At 43.0% G+C, this 15,032-nt stretch overlaps 1 protein-coding gene across 2 annotated transcripts in view; it reads left to right on the top strand.

Annotated features, from left to right (window-relative positions):
- Positions 1-704: 704 nt before the first annotated feature.
- The window catches only part of TAMM41 (TAM41 mitochondrial translocator assembly and maintenance homolog), a 76,436-nt gene continuing 62,108 nt past the window's right edge, over positions 705-15,032 (top strand). Inside the window, exons 1-4 of one of the 2 annotated variants that reach the window (XM_022562842.2) lie at positions 705-1,080; positions 3,569-3,751; positions 6,127-6,219; positions 13,172-13,322. In XM_022562842.2, coding sequence (XP_022418550.1) covers positions 946-1,080; positions 3,569-3,751; positions 6,127-6,219; positions 13,172-13,322 — 562 coding nt within the window. In that variant the 5' untranslated portion in view covers positions 705-945. The remainder of the gene's footprint in view (positions 1,081-3,568; positions 3,752-6,126; positions 6,220-13,171; positions 13,323-15,032) is intronic. The other variant, XM_022562847.2, reaches the window with a different exon arrangement.

Raw genomic sequence — 15,032 nt, 5'->3', positions numbered from 1 at the left:
CTGGGGTCCCGTTTCCACCAGAAACTGCATTTAATGTGCCCTTTTGTGAGCCCAGTCCACAAAACGAAGGGGCAAATACTCCTCCCCATGCTTAAAATTAAATACGAATATCAGAGAACCTTGGTGCAGGCTTTTTGTTGTTGTTGTTGTTTTTGCTTTTACCATTTATGGAACACTTTCATACCCATTATCGGATCTGAAAAGGGCTTTAATGGCAAGAAGGCACAGCAAACTCTTACAAGTAATAATCTCTGGGTGGTGGGATTGGGGGTGATTTGAATCTTATTTGTGTTTTCCTAAACCTTCAAAATCTTCTGCAGTTTTCGAGCTGCATAGAGACATGGTTACACACGTTGCGAATGCAGTAAATGCCACTGAATTGTAAAGCGTACAATTTTAGGTTATATGAATTTCACCTCATCAGAAAGATGATAGGAAGCTGCAATACCACATGCATGATTTCCTAGTCACTTATTAAAATGTGGTTTGAGGCGAGACCAAAAGAGAACTTTTAAGGTTCAAAAGCAGTTCAATCAGCTGTTACTTTCCCCCACTCAGGTCCAGGTCACTGTCCCAGGCTGCCAGCCTGCAGTGCGGTCCTCCGACCACCAGGGATCTCTGCGAAGGCCTCGCGTCCCCGCTCGCGAGCGAGCGCGCGCCTGCTCTTACTCTTGCGCCTTCGGAGCACGTGTGCGTGCAGGAGGCGTGGCCCAGGGTGGGCGCTAGACCGGCCAGGCCGAGACCTGCCCGGTTTCCTGTTGGGCTCGTACCAGCCTCGTGTCTGACTGGTCTGCAGCCCCGAGTCCTTGCCGGGTCTTCCACTCCCCGCCCCCGGCTCCAGCCTTCTCCCGTCTGGGCCGGTCCCCGGCTTCCATCTCCCACCCTCAGCGGGTACCCGTTCCCCGCCTGCTGCCCTCCACGGGTCCCTGTCAGAGCCCCGGCCCCATGGCTCTGCAGGCTTTGCAGAGCTCGGGGGTGGCCTTTCGCAAGATCCTGTGTCACTTCCCCGAGGAGTTGAGCCTGGCTTTCGCCTACGGCTCGGGGGTGTACCGCCAGGCGGGGCCCAGCTCAGACCAGAAGGTGAGCCCGGGTCGGCCCCACGCCGGGAATGTTCTCACGAGTTCCCTTTGCCTTCGGTCCCTCCAGAGCCGTAGAGCTACCTGTTTGCTCTGCGCACTCCACGTATCAACTGGCAAAGTACAAGCCGTACAAAAGTGCTCCTAGTAGAACGACAGCGTCAGCTGAGTTTTGAAGGATACGTAGGCGTCAGCTTAGGTCTAGAGCGGGAGGTGCAGTCATGCGGAGGGAAGAGCTGATGCGGGGACAAGATGGAAGAAAGGAAGAGAAATATTTGCCAGGAGCTAGTTCAGTGTTCCCAGCGTTGGCTGAACATTGGAGTTTTCTGGGAAGCTTAAAAAAATACTGATATCTGGGTTCCAACTGCGGAGATTGAGATTTAATTGGTCTGAGATGAGCCTGGGCTTCAGGAATTCTAAAAACTTCCCAGGTGATTCTACTACGCAGCCAAGCTTGAGAATCACGTCTCTGGTTGTAGGAGAAAATAACGAAATGATTCTCCTGACTTCGGGAAGCTGACGGAGTGATTGTAGGGTCAGGGCATGTGCAGTGACGTTAACTGACCGCAGAAGTCAGTGATGAGCGGTATATTTGCCCCTGCTCAGGACACGTAACAGGAGTCTGTTTAAGGCTACGCCTTGTGCTCTTCAGAGTTGGCTGAGCACAGCAGTAGTGAGGGTGCAGTTTTCCTTGTGATTGCAGTTTTGTTTTGTTTTTTTTTCCCTCTGCAAATGGAAAGAAAACTTTGCTTCCAAGGTGGCGACAAGATTCAAGACATAGCAGACAAGTGGCAGGCAGGTATTTTCCATTTAAATGAGGCTTTTAATTGACTTTCCATTTAAATGAGGCTTTTAATTGAGCTTTTGAGCTCTTGCTGAATTAATGTAAAAGGAGCGGGAGTCCAGATGGAGATGTTTTCTGTCTGTGCAACTCGTGTTCTGGACTGGGTTTCTTTAATAAATGAAGGAAATGGTAGTGTGCAGTTTGCAATAGGGCCTCGTGGATTTGGACACCTGGCTGTAATCTGTCTTTCAGTTAGCCTTCATCTCTTCGCTTCCTGGTGAGGCCATCTGTACCATTGCTTGGATTTCCTGTTTCCCACCTATACTAGTATTTAAGTAATAGTTTTCTTTAAATTGAGAGCATATGAGAAATTACAGATTTGGGGCATATAGGTTGGGCAACCTAATTGTAGTTTGCAATAGGCTAGTTACTTTCTTGTAACATACATGAACATAAATTTTTAAAAAACGTGTCCACCCGAAATCTTAAGTATCACCACTGGTTTGTGGATCACACTGTGGGAAACTCAGAACAGGCCTTGGCCTCCTGATTCTATAGCCGCCTCTTCATTTTCCTGTGTAGATTTTCCTTTGAGCAGACCTGGAATTCCCTCCAAGAAAAGGTCCTTCATTTTCCCTCACCCTCATTCCCTAGAAGTTAACAAGTAAACTCCAGCACCTAAGTCTCTCCCAGATGAGCCCCTGCCCTCAGTGCCTTAGTGGCAGTTAGCCTCGTGTGGTGTTCCATCCTTTAGTCTCTCCTCCTCCCTTTCTACTGCAGGAACATTAGCATGGTAACCAGCCTCCCTCTCTGGTCACTCCCCTGCCTGCGTCGCATTCCAGTCCTACCGGCTCTCATCTCCACAAGAGTGTTTTCCTCTAACAGTACTCCCTCCCTTCCTCAGGCCTCCTAGTACTTCACCAAGCCTGCTGAACTCTTGCACATTCTTTTAAGACTCAGACTTATCAGAGTCTGGAAGAATATAAACCTGTAGGAAAATTCCTCCTTCTTCTCTGACCCCACTCTGAGTGAAGTTAGTGCATTTTGTGTTCTCCTACCAAGTTTTTGCTAGCAACCTGTCTATTCTCCCCAGTAGACTTTGAGGTCTTTACCTCTATCCCAGGACCTATCAGAGCTCATCGTAGGTGCTCAGTGAAGGGTTGGCAAATGGGTGAGAGTTAAAACAACTTATTTCCCTTTACATAACGCTTTATAGAGCTTGTCCGTATGGTGTTATTTGATCTGGGAGAAAAGTAGAGCACGTTTAACTAGATTTAGATGAAAGACAGTGTGGCCAAGTGGTCCAGCACAGAATTTGGAACCAGATTATGTCTGTCACTCAGTAGCCATGTGTCCTTGGGCAAGGAACTTACTCTGTGCCTTGGTTTTCCTTTCCTATAAAAATGGGATAATGACAGTACCTACCTTGTAGGATTGTTTTGAGGCTAAAAAGGGTTACTATATGTATAATATATAAAGTGTTTAAAAGAGGTCTGGAACATCACTTCAGTAAGTGTTACTGTTATTATGTGAGTTGACAAAAACGAAGCTCAGATTGGTTCCAGAGCCAGAGACTTGCTTAAGTTTCTGATGACAGCCCTGGGTCTGCTGTTAATCACAGCAGCATAGAGTCTTAGAGCTTTCCACTCTGCCTAGGTGCCTTTCTAGGAATTAAAACTAAAATTATTCTCTTTTCTTCACCTCCCAGAATGCCATGCTGGACTTCGTGTTCACAGTCGATGACCCTGTTGCATGGCATTCAAAAAACCTGAAGAAAAATTGGAACCATTACTCGTTCCTAAAAGTTTTGGGGCCCAGGTTTATCACCACTGTCCAGAATAACTACGGCGCCGGGGTTTACTACAACCCATTGATCATGTGTGATGGGAGGGTAAGTGACTGCGGGCCTTTGTCTTAACTTGGGTGGTTATTAACCTTTGTTAATAGAATACCAGCTAAATAGATGTGTTCTTACAGTTAGGAAATGTTCACACTTTTGCTGGATGAAGGTGGTGAATGTGACTGTTTTTATTTTTTGCCTTTGGCCAGATTTTTTTGGTTCTCAAATTTTAGTGTGCATCAAAATCACCTGGAGTGCCTGTAGGACACACAGATTGCTGGTTCCCACCCCCAGAGTTCCTGATTCAGTAGGTCTGGGGTAAGGGTTTGAGGATTTGCATTTTTTAAAAACTGAGCGGTAATTGTCATATAACATTGTAGTAGTTTTAGGTGTGCAACGTAATGATTTGAGATATATATAGATATATATATATATATATATATATATATATATATATATAGTGAGATGATTACCCACGGTAAGTCTAGGTAACATCCATCACCACATGTATTTACAATTGTTTTTTTTTTTCTGGTGATGAGAACTTTTAAGGTTTACTCTCTTAGCAACAAAGATTTGCATTTCTAACAAGCTTTCAAATGTTGTTCACGCTACTGGTCTGAAACAAACTTTGAGAGCCACTGGTTTGGGCAGTGGGAGGAATAGGCGGACCCACTGTGGATCAGGGTGGAAATTAATCTTATCTACATACAGAGGGGCAGACACTCCCAGAAAGAAGTTGGAAGTGGAGAGGGTATCATAGGAGAGGGTTTCATAGGTAGATGGGAGCATATGGTGCCTCTTGTTGCCATCGGATGGGTGGAATTTGATGAGGGGTATTGGAGAGCAGGTGAGAACCCCGATCCCAGCAGAGGGTTGTGTGACAGCAGGAACCCTGCCCAGCCATCTTTCATATGGAGGGCCCAGGCTCTAAAAGGGCTTCCTGGAACTAGGCAGGACCCCAGTCTGAGAGGACCAATGGGGAACTGAGTCAGATGCCTCCTAGAGGCCAGCTGGGCTGAGGGTGGCTGCTGTGCCAGCCTTGCTCCATGCTGCTGATGGCTTAGAGCAGTCATCCTTTGATGTGCAGACGAGTCACCTGAGGCTCCTTTTGAAATGCAGATTCTGATTCATTTGGTCTGGAATGGAGCCTGGTATTCTGCATCTGGTGATGCTGGTGCTACTGGTCAATGGACCACACTCTGAAGGGCAGGAGGTTGGAGTACTGACTTGAGAAGGATTTTGAAGACCTATCTGAACGTGGCGGGAATGAGCGCTGTGGCTGATTGGTGACGTCTTTGGGCCATACATTTACTTTTCTGGTTAAGGTCCCACCCGACACCACCTGTGGTTCGCAGATGAGGAAACCAAGGTTCAGAGAGAGGCAGTGACCTCCCTAAGGTCTTGCAGCTAGCTAGTGACAGGCCCCTGTGATGCTCCCATTACCTCTCAGCTGTCACGCGCCTGCAGCAGGAAGGGCTGTCTGCAGTACTGTGGCCAGAGTGGAGGGAAGAAGGTTATTCAGCGCAACGTTGCACATCCACTCTAGTCCTGCCAGTCGCGTAGCTGTGTTCTTTCTCCGTATTAATATTATGCTGAGCTGATCTGTAATTAGTAGTTTCAAATCATATTACAAGCTCCAGTAACCCAATGTTTGGGCATAATTATGTGCCAAGGGGACTGTACTTTTTAATTGAAAGTCTTTAGCTACTTTTTAGATATTTGCAGCCTGTGAAGGCTGTTTGGGTACTGAAGTTCAGTGAAGTGGGTCTGAAGATACTTGTTGAAGCAAATGGGATTTCATAACCTGGAACAACTGCATTCAGGGTTTGTGTGAATTACTATTGAAATGAGCTTGACCATAATTCCATGTGTTCAGCGCTGATAAAGAGGTTTTATTTTTGACTGTTGCTTTGTGATTATAAAAGTGTTTGAAATAGCCTATAGTGAAAGAGAAATTCAGCATGTAAAGGATGTCAGTGAAAACGTTAAAGAAAATTTCTTGTGCTTTGTCGTGAAGCAAACACTGGAAGCCCAGACTGAAATTCAGGGACTAGTTTAACTCTGCTATATGTGGTGCCATCTTGGGCACATCATTTATTCTCTCCGAGCTTCAGGTTTCTTATTTCTCAAATGAGAAACGCGAACTATGTTATCACTTCTTGAAGTGTCTGTGGTGAAGGCCTGAGTTAAAACAGTGGTCACTTCACCTCGAATACCTGAGGAAACACACAGTCTTGGAAACTAATCCTTTGCAAAAGGTTTTGTGGAGATGTGTATTTTTACAAGGTAGGCAGTTTGAGTGGCTTTGGACATCGAGCTTCTGCTCTGGTCAGAAATTCATTTTATTTCTTTGTGTTTTGTACTTGCATAAGCACCAGTGTGGTATTTTGCTATTTTTCATGCCCATTTCTTTTCTTTTCCAGCTTATCAAATATGGCATTATTAGCACTAGTGTTTTGATTGAAGACCTCCTCAACTGGAATAACTTATACATTGCTGGACGACTCCAAAAACCGGTGAGAGAGTGTTTTATTAGGGATGTCTCTCCTCTCTGAACCTCACCTTACTTTGACCTTTGTGATTGCAATGACGTAGAAATGAGTTTCACACTCCTTTCCCTCCCTACAGAATTTGTTGCCAGACAGTATCCAGATATTACCCACACTGCTCCCTCCCTCTCAAGATTCTCCAGTTGTCTGAATGGATCAGGTTCAGAGTCAGTCCGTTTGGCTGGGGAGGATGGCAGAAGAGGTGTCCAGTGCCTTGGTGGAGCCTCGGTCGGCCTCCCCAGATCGCCACCTCTTCTGGAATGCAAGTGCCGTGGGGCACTGTTTGTCCAGTGATTTGTCCCAACAGTGCCTGGGACGATGCCTGGCATGTAGTACGCATTCAGCAAATATTTGTTGAATAAATGAATGAGACAGGTCATCATTCTGAGGCTAGTGGACTCTGTTCCCCTCTATTCTCCTCCTCAGGCCCTACCCTCATTTGGGACGTTGCTGGAGGAGGCTGTAGGGGCAGGCTTCTCCGGCTTTACTAGAAATGGAAACAAACAGAAAACAGGAAAAAAGTCGAGAGGACTTGAACTTTTGACTCGCATTCACAAATATCAGGTTTCCTCTTTTTTGCAGTTGTATAGTCTGTTTTCTGAGAAGGGGTATTTTTGTAGTTTAAGAACTATTTGAGGACTTCCCTCGTGGTCCAGTGGTAAAGAATTCGCCTTCCAATGAAGGGGACTCAGGTTCGATCCCTGATCGGGGAACTAAGATCCCACATGCCGCAGGGCAACTAAGCCCACGTGCCACAACTTTTGAGCTTGCGTGCCTCAACAAGAGAGCCTGCGTGCTGCAAACTACAGAGTCCACACGCTCTGGAGCCCGCATGCCACAACTAGAGAGAAGCCTGCACACTGCAATGAAAGATCCTGCATGCCACAGTGAGGATCCCACGTGCTACAACTAAGACCCAGTGCAGCCAAAAAAATTTAAAAAATAAAATTAAAAAAAAAAAAGAACTAGTCGCAGTTGTCTGCGACTGCCTCCAGTTTCCCTTTCCCGCAGAAATCACGGCTAACTGGAGAATTCTTAGGATAACTAGACAGTTGCTAATCTCCCAGCAAGGAAGAATTTTCTCTGTGCTGTCAGAGGGTCTTAGGTCCCAAAGAGGGTTCAGGAATTATTCCCAAATGCCTCTCATGGGTGACTATGGTGCTCCTTTTTTGTCAGCTATGGCAAGAAATTAGAGAAATTTATACAGTCCTAGCTTGCTTGGTTGTGTCATAAAATCTCTGTTGATATATGTGGGAGGTTCAGATTCTCTTGCCTTGTATCTGGGCTTAAAATTTAACAGTGTAGGTCATTAAGACATACAGAAACATTTGATCAGGGTAATAGTTACATGGGTACATCCATGTGTAAAAATTTGTCAAGCTGTGCTGATTAGATTTCTTTGCTTTACTGTACAGTATATAATTTTTACTTCACTAAAAACACATTTTAAGTCTGGAAACAATAGGTTACTGATTTAATTTCATATTTATGTAGATGAATTTCTCATTTCTAGGCCGGATAACTAGTAAGCCTCATAATTAAGCAAATAAATGTAGTTGGAAATTTGTAAATATTCCTTTTCTTTCCAAGTTTCTTTTTAAATATACAAAATATGTAGTTTGATGGGAGGATTAATAAACGTGGAATTAGAAGCCTTGGGCCTTATTCATTCCTGCTACTTATTAGCTGTTTATGTGATCTTAGGCAAGTTGTTTTACCTTTCTGAACCTCAGGTAGTTTCTCTGTAGAATGGGAGTAGCAATCCTTGCCCTGCCTACTTCACAAAGGTGTTGAAAATTGGAAGCAGAATGTAATGCTGGAAAGGACACAGGTGTTTTAGAATCAGACAGATCTGGGGTTTGAGTCCCAGCTCTGACACTCCCCAGCTGTGTGACCCTGCACCAGTGACTTAATCTCCCTGGGCCTTGTGACACCCTCACCTGGGGACAAGGCCAGTGACACCGACCTCAAAAGGTGTTTGAGAAATAAATGCCTAGATCTAAAATGTCTGGCATCTACTAGACACTCATGAAACGATCTTTCTCTTCTCTCTGTCCTCGCCTGTCTCAGAGTTATTTTGAGATAAAATGAGATATTGAATGTGATATTATTCTCTGTACTATGTTTTGTGCTTGGAATAGTTCAAGTGTTTTTAGAAATAGGCTGTAGAAAACTATAATGCCATGAAATCTCAGAATGTAAGCACTGGAAATGACCTCACATTTCATCTAAATGTCATGTATCCTAAAAAAATAAAAACATCAATTCAAGGCAAGTAGTGACAGCTACACTCAGATCATACAAAACTGCATTTCTCAGCTAACTTGGAGAAGAAAATGTTCTTTATAACAGTGACTACCCCTCCGACTTATTAAGAAGCTTCTAGCACAAGAAAATTAACCAATCTTAAAAACCATTTGAGGTGTTAACATGACACGATTTTAAAAAATCAAAAATCATAAATGGGTGAATTAACTCTTCCACCCACACCTGCCTCCAGTTTCCCTTTCCCGCAGAAATCACGGTTAACTGGAGAATTCTTAGGATAACTATCTTTAAAGTAACTGTTTTTACCTCTAGGTGGCAGCAAATATTAATCAAACGCGATGAAACAAATCCGATGAAAAGAAAGGGTTGGTAGCATTTTGGACAAAAATAATGGGTGACTATCTTAAGAAAGAATTGTGAGAATGAGTGTGAATTTTTTGTTTTTATGTGTTTTAAAACGAGTTACATTAAATTATATTGTCTAAAGCTCTAAAATTATCTTCCATATTGCGAATAGAGTAGAATTTCTCAGTCACTAGCAATTTAAGTCTTAGGAATATGCAGAGGCTATATGGGAGCTCTCTCTACTTTCCATTTGGTTTTGCTGTGGATGTTAACCTGCTCTAAAACATAAAGTTTACTATCAAAAAAATATATAAAGGAGTACTTGGCTTAAAAAGATGGACATTTCTGGAAAAAGTTGAGTGCAAATTAATTTTCTATCAGACTTTACCATTACCTTACCTCATAATTGAGGAGATAACCCATTTTTACTTCTAGTGCAGCTTTAAGTTTGAGTTATTTACCAATCAGTTTTCCAAGTTAAGAAACATGAAAAGTATTTAATAGAACCTTGTTGTGGCCAATCTTTTTTTAAGTCAGAAGAAGTCTAAAGTAGTATTTTTACTTCTCTAATTTATTTAATGTAAGTTGGATTTTTGTATTTCATGTTGTTTTGTATTTCATGTATAGATAACATGGCTTGAATTTTTAAAGCATTCACATTGGCAAACAATGGTATTTTGCCACCTTGTTAAAAGGATTTTAATTTATTTTAATGTATTCATTCCAATATACTTTTACTTGCTAGTCATATAGCTTTTTATAACAGGTTTACTGAGATATAATCACATACCATATAATTCAGCCCTTTAAAGTGTACAATTCAGTGGTTGTTAGTATATTCACAGTTTGCAAGCATCACCATATTGTAACTTTGTTGATTTACTTTTTTGTAGATAGTAAAATCCCAGTGGTATAAAAGGTCCCTGAATGGGACTTGGAAAGCCCAGCTTACTAGTCTTGACTCTGCCCAGCTGAGAGCAAATCTTTGGACTTCTAGCCTTGGAAATGAAAAGATTAAGCCATTCATTTACTTATTCAAAAGACAACTAAGTTTTTTTCTCTGTGCATGCCAAAAGAATTTTTTTTAAAAAAATCACCACATTGCTAGCCTCAAGAGCCCATAATCCAACAGGTAGATGATAAGGTTTTTTTTAATTCAGCTCAAATGTTCACTGTTTCTTTTTGGTCCTCCAGCAAAAATTAGCCTTTCTGTTCATTTGGAATGGAAAACTACTGCGGGAAGTGTCATTTGGTTAATGGTCGAGTATTTGAACACGAGGTAGGACTGTGTTCTTTGTGACTATAACTTCACTCTTTGCAATTCAAGCTCTGTCTCCATGTGACTATTATAGAGGAGACCACATGTGACTTTCTCTTTTTTTCTATCTTGAAAGGTACTCACAAATCTCTCAAGTTGAGCTTTTGAAAGTCCCTTCAAGTGTTGCCCCTTCCTCTCTCCAGTAAAGATTTTCCCCTTGGCAGTAGTGCTAATGCTATATCTGTGGTTCAGTTCGGGGCATTCCCAGTAAGATACAAACAGCTATTCACAAATCTGAGGACTTTCTTTTTTTCCCAGGCCTCTCTGGCAGTGTCCCAAGAGTTCACTGGCTTTTCACTCTGAACAACAAATAACAGTGCTTCTGAGACAAGTTGCTAGTTCACCTTACACTGGAGAACCAGATCAGCACAGTAGCAGAGTCTTGTGAACTGACATTTTTCCTTTGAGGAAGGATGCTTTTATTTTTACTCTCTTAACCTTGAGTAGCAAACAGACTGCCTTTTTTTTTTTTAACAACCTCATGTAGACACTTTCTTGGAGAACAAGCGTATTTATTGAAAAGGAAAATTTCCCCAAACTTTTTCCTTTGCATCTTTGTTAGTATCTCAAAATAACTTCTATTTTCATTGAGTTTCTGTAAAAAGTTCCCCCCCCACCCACACACACAAAAGAGGGTGAGGAATTATTGAGCAGGACCTGGTGAATGAGGATGAAAATAGGAATTTGGAAGTAAACAGGCTCACTTCACGAATCCTGGGTCCTGGTACGGTGTGCCACTGTTCCTCATGGGGAGATCTTTTAACCCTCTGGGCCTCAGTTTCCCCGTTAGTGAGATGAGGAGGTTGCCCTCCTAGATCCTTGATTCTGTATGGAGTATAAGGCGGGAACGTTATTCAAGGAATAGACATAGGAATTCTAATAGGACCTTAACTTTTGTTTTAATCATCTTTCAAGATTAAAAGTTAACAAGAACAGAATGCATGAGGATAACTCAAAATATTTAGATCTGGATTTGCCAAGTACAAGGGTGTTACCCTGATTTTTGCCATCAACTCATTATGCAGCCTTGGGCAGATCTGCTCCTGGACTGCTTCTTGCTCTGACTATGCAGATGTTTGCAATAATACTGAACTCACCCAAGTGCTGCAGGGCTTAGTTCAGGGCCATTAAGTCCTTGTAATTATGAGGGAGGAGGCGGTAGTATGGAATTAAGTGGCTTACCTATCACATGAGAGGTTTGTACGTTATAAATATTCCCTTAAAAAAAAGTAGGGACAAAAGGTAAAAGACAGATTTTAGGTTCTTAAGCCAGATTTATAAAATAGTTATGTTTTCTAATATTGCTTTTCACAATTAATAAAAAAAATTAGAGAAGAAACTATACTCGGGGATATACATCATTCCTGTCTTTCCTTGCTATCTAATAAAATTTTAGTTTGGAGTTTCTCATACTGTATGTGTCTTTTATGTGCCATCTGAATTTTGTCAGAAATTATCTACATTTGATAAATAAAAGGCAATTTAAGCCCTACTTTCTAGAACACGAGAAAGATGTGGTGACAGCACTAAATGATTTAGAGATGGTGGTTACATTTCAGATACATGGGTGTCCTTATTAGGGATTTCTAGATCCTTCACTTGTTGAGAAAATCAGTCAGAAGCAACATGATAGTTTAAGATTATGTCAGGAGTGCAAATTGGCACAATTGCTACAAAGAGCGATTTGGCAATTTTAGTTCAAAGTAATTATACACCTTAGAGCAGTGGTTCTCAAAATGTGGACCCTGGGCCAGCAGCATCAACGTTACCTGGGAACCTGTTAGAAATGTACATTGTCAGGCCCCATCCAGGCCTACTCAGTCAGAAACACTGGAGGATGGGCGTAATAATATGTGGGGTTTTGGGGGGTTTTTTTGGCTGCGTTGGGTCTTTGTTGCTGCGCATGGGCTTTCTCTAGTTGTGGTGCACAGGCCTCTCATTGTGGTGGCTTCTCGTTGTGGAGCATGGGCTCTAGGCGCGCAGGCTTGAATAGTTGCGGCATGCAGGCTCTGGAGCGCAGGCTCAGTGTTTGTGGCACACAGGCTTAGTTGCTCCGTGGCATGTGGGATCTTCCCGGACCAGGGATCAAACCCGTGTCCCTTGCATTGGTAGGCAGATTCTTAACTACTGCGCCCCCAGGAAAGTCCCATAATATGTATTTTAACAAGCCCTGCAGGAGATTCTGACTCTTACTAAAGGTGAGAACCCCTGGCTCAGAGAAACGCTTGCGTGTGCAACAAGAAACACACAAGGAATCTCACTTCAGCTGCGGCTTCAGATGAAACATCTCATTTAATCTTCCCAGCAACCTTATAAGCTTGGTTCGGTTATTAACCCTGTTTTACTGATAAGGAATGATGCCCATAGTCAAAGAGCTAGTAAGAGATGGAGCTAGGACTTGAACACATTCTCTGAACTGCAGTGCAGTCTTTAAAACCAATCTGAACACACTGGAGCAATTTGTATCTTGATGGATTGGGAGAAGTCAAAGACAGCAGATTCTACTGTAGCTAATTTTCTTTCCCTTTTCCTTAGTCACATTCAAAATCAGTTCAAAATAGAGCATGACCTGCTTAGCTTATGTATGGTTAAGAACAGAGGTGAGTTCTAAACAAAGAAGTAAAATGCCTTTTTCCACCATAAAATTAAGTGAAGAACAGTGAGATTAAAAAATAAAAAAATACTAAATTTCCCAAAGGTCATTTATTCCATTTTGTGCTGACTTCTTTTTCAAAACTCATGTTGAATTTCCTCATTTAAGAACAATATTTGTTTTTCTTTCCTATGTCACGAGTTCTCTGATTTGGGCTTAAAACAGGAGACTCCGGAATTGCTTATTAGAATAATAAATATTTCATGTCAACTGGCCTAATACTCAAAGATCTTCAGGGCTAAGTGTTTAGGACAGTTCCAGTGTATGTATAAACACATAGGTTGGGCAGTACTCCACTTCTGGAATTTTTCTTCTGAATGTTCTGCTTTTTCCAGGTGAAAATCGTAGCAATGAATGAGAATGTTGCTCTCAGGTCGGCCCTGGATAAAAATCTGAAGAGTGCCGTGACTGCTGCTTTCCTCATGCTCCCCGAAAGCTTTTCTGAGGAAGACCTGTTTATAGAGATTGCCAGACTCTCATATTCAGGTCAGTAGGTTTCATGCCTGTACTTTCTACAGGAAGGAGATTCACTGTTGGAAGACCGTGCAGGCCAGACACCCCGCCCCTCGCCCTGCACTGGAGCTGCAGCAGCCGAGGCTCGAATCCCACCACCTCTTTGAAGGTGGAGGCAGGAGTTCTTTGATTTGCCTCCTTGCCCCCAGGGTCTCTTCCTTTCCATTTCTCTACATAGGGTCACCTTTTTGTTGTTGTTATTGTTCAATTTTATTTTGAAACAATTTCAAAGGTACAGAGAAGTTTCAGTAATGATCCAGAAAACTGCCATGTGCCCTTTCCCCAGAAATGTTTCGCCACACTTGTTTTATCATTTTGTATCCGTGGTTTTCCAAAGCTAGTGAGCAGCTGAATCCTCTGGAGGGCTTGTTAGAACAGACAAGACAGCTGACTTGTGAGGTCTGGGTTGGGGCCCGAGAATCTGTATATCGAGCAAGTTCCAGGTGATGCCTGATGCTCCTCCAGGGATCCCACTTTGAGAACCACTGCTCCCTCTGTATGTGTAAATGCGCCATATTATATATATTTTTTCTGAACTACTAGAGAGTAGGTCACAGATATCGCGTCCCCTCTAGGCCAGATCCTTCAGTACGTGTTTCCTAAGAACAAGGACATTCTCTTACATAACCACAGTACAGTCACCAAATTCAGGAAATTTAACATCAATACAGGACTTCTGTCAAATTGCTGATCTGTATTCCAGATGTTGTCAGTTGTCCCAATAATGTCCTTTATACTGTTTTTTTCCTTCAAGTACATGATCCAGTCAAGGATCATATATTGTACTTCGATGCCATGTCTCTTTTTTTTTTTTTTTTTTGGTGGTACGCGGGCCTCTCACTGTTGTGGCCTCTCCCGTTGCGGAGCACAGGCTCCTGATGCGCAGGCTCAGCGGCCATGGCTCACGGGCCCAGCCACTCTGCGGGATGTGGGGTCCTCCTGGACCGGGGCACGAACCCGTTTCCCCTGCATCGACAGGCGGACTCTCAACCACTGCGTCACCAGGGAATCCCACCATGTCTCTTTTATCTTTTAATTTGTAATGTTTCCTCAGCCTTCCTTTGTCTTGCATGACATTCACATATTTGAAGTCTACAGACCAGTGATGTTGGTGCCCTGACAAGCAGCGTTTTCTCCTTTCTAAGCGAACTCTGGGGAGACATTTGAAGGTGAGGCAAATACGCTGCTTCTTACTAAACTTGCCCTCCTAGTGTGAGTTTCCACTGATGGTCCTTGCTTGAGCCAGTCCTTACTATGATGGGCACAAAGTGGAGACTTGCCCACTCCGTCTTTCCTCACGTTAAAGAAAGCTTGCCCTCCTTCCCCAGTCATCTCTTTATTTATCTAAATATTAACTTCCTTTCCCCTTAAACCAGTTGTGCTCCTCAGAGATATCAGGGCACAGGGGAGGCTGAGAGGGCGGATCCTGACCCCTCACCGCACCCCACTGATCTTTTTAATGTGTTAAGGGTCCATGTAAAACTCCGTTTACAGAAAAGTAGCCTGCTACCTAAAAAATAGTTTGAAAACCACTATCTTAAATAAATATCGTCTTTCCCAACTTTTAAGTATGAGTCAAAGAACTCTGTACTCAAAAAATTGCAAAGCGGGCTTCCCTGGTGGCGCAGTGGTTGAGAGTCCGCCTGCCGATGCAGGGGACACGGGTTCGTGCCCCAGTCCGGG

Source organism: Delphinapterus leucas, chromosome 10, assembly GCF_059928025.1.
Source record: "Delphinapterus leucas isolate spDelLeu-1000000601 "Yukka" chromosome 10, BTC_Dleu_Yukka2, whole genome shotgun sequence".
Taxonomy (NCBI): Eukaryota; Metazoa; Chordata; class Mammalia; order Artiodactyla; family Monodontidae; genus Delphinapterus; species Delphinapterus leucas.
Note: the sequence above shows the minus strand (reverse complement) of the source record. Positions and strands in the feature narration are given on the sequence as shown.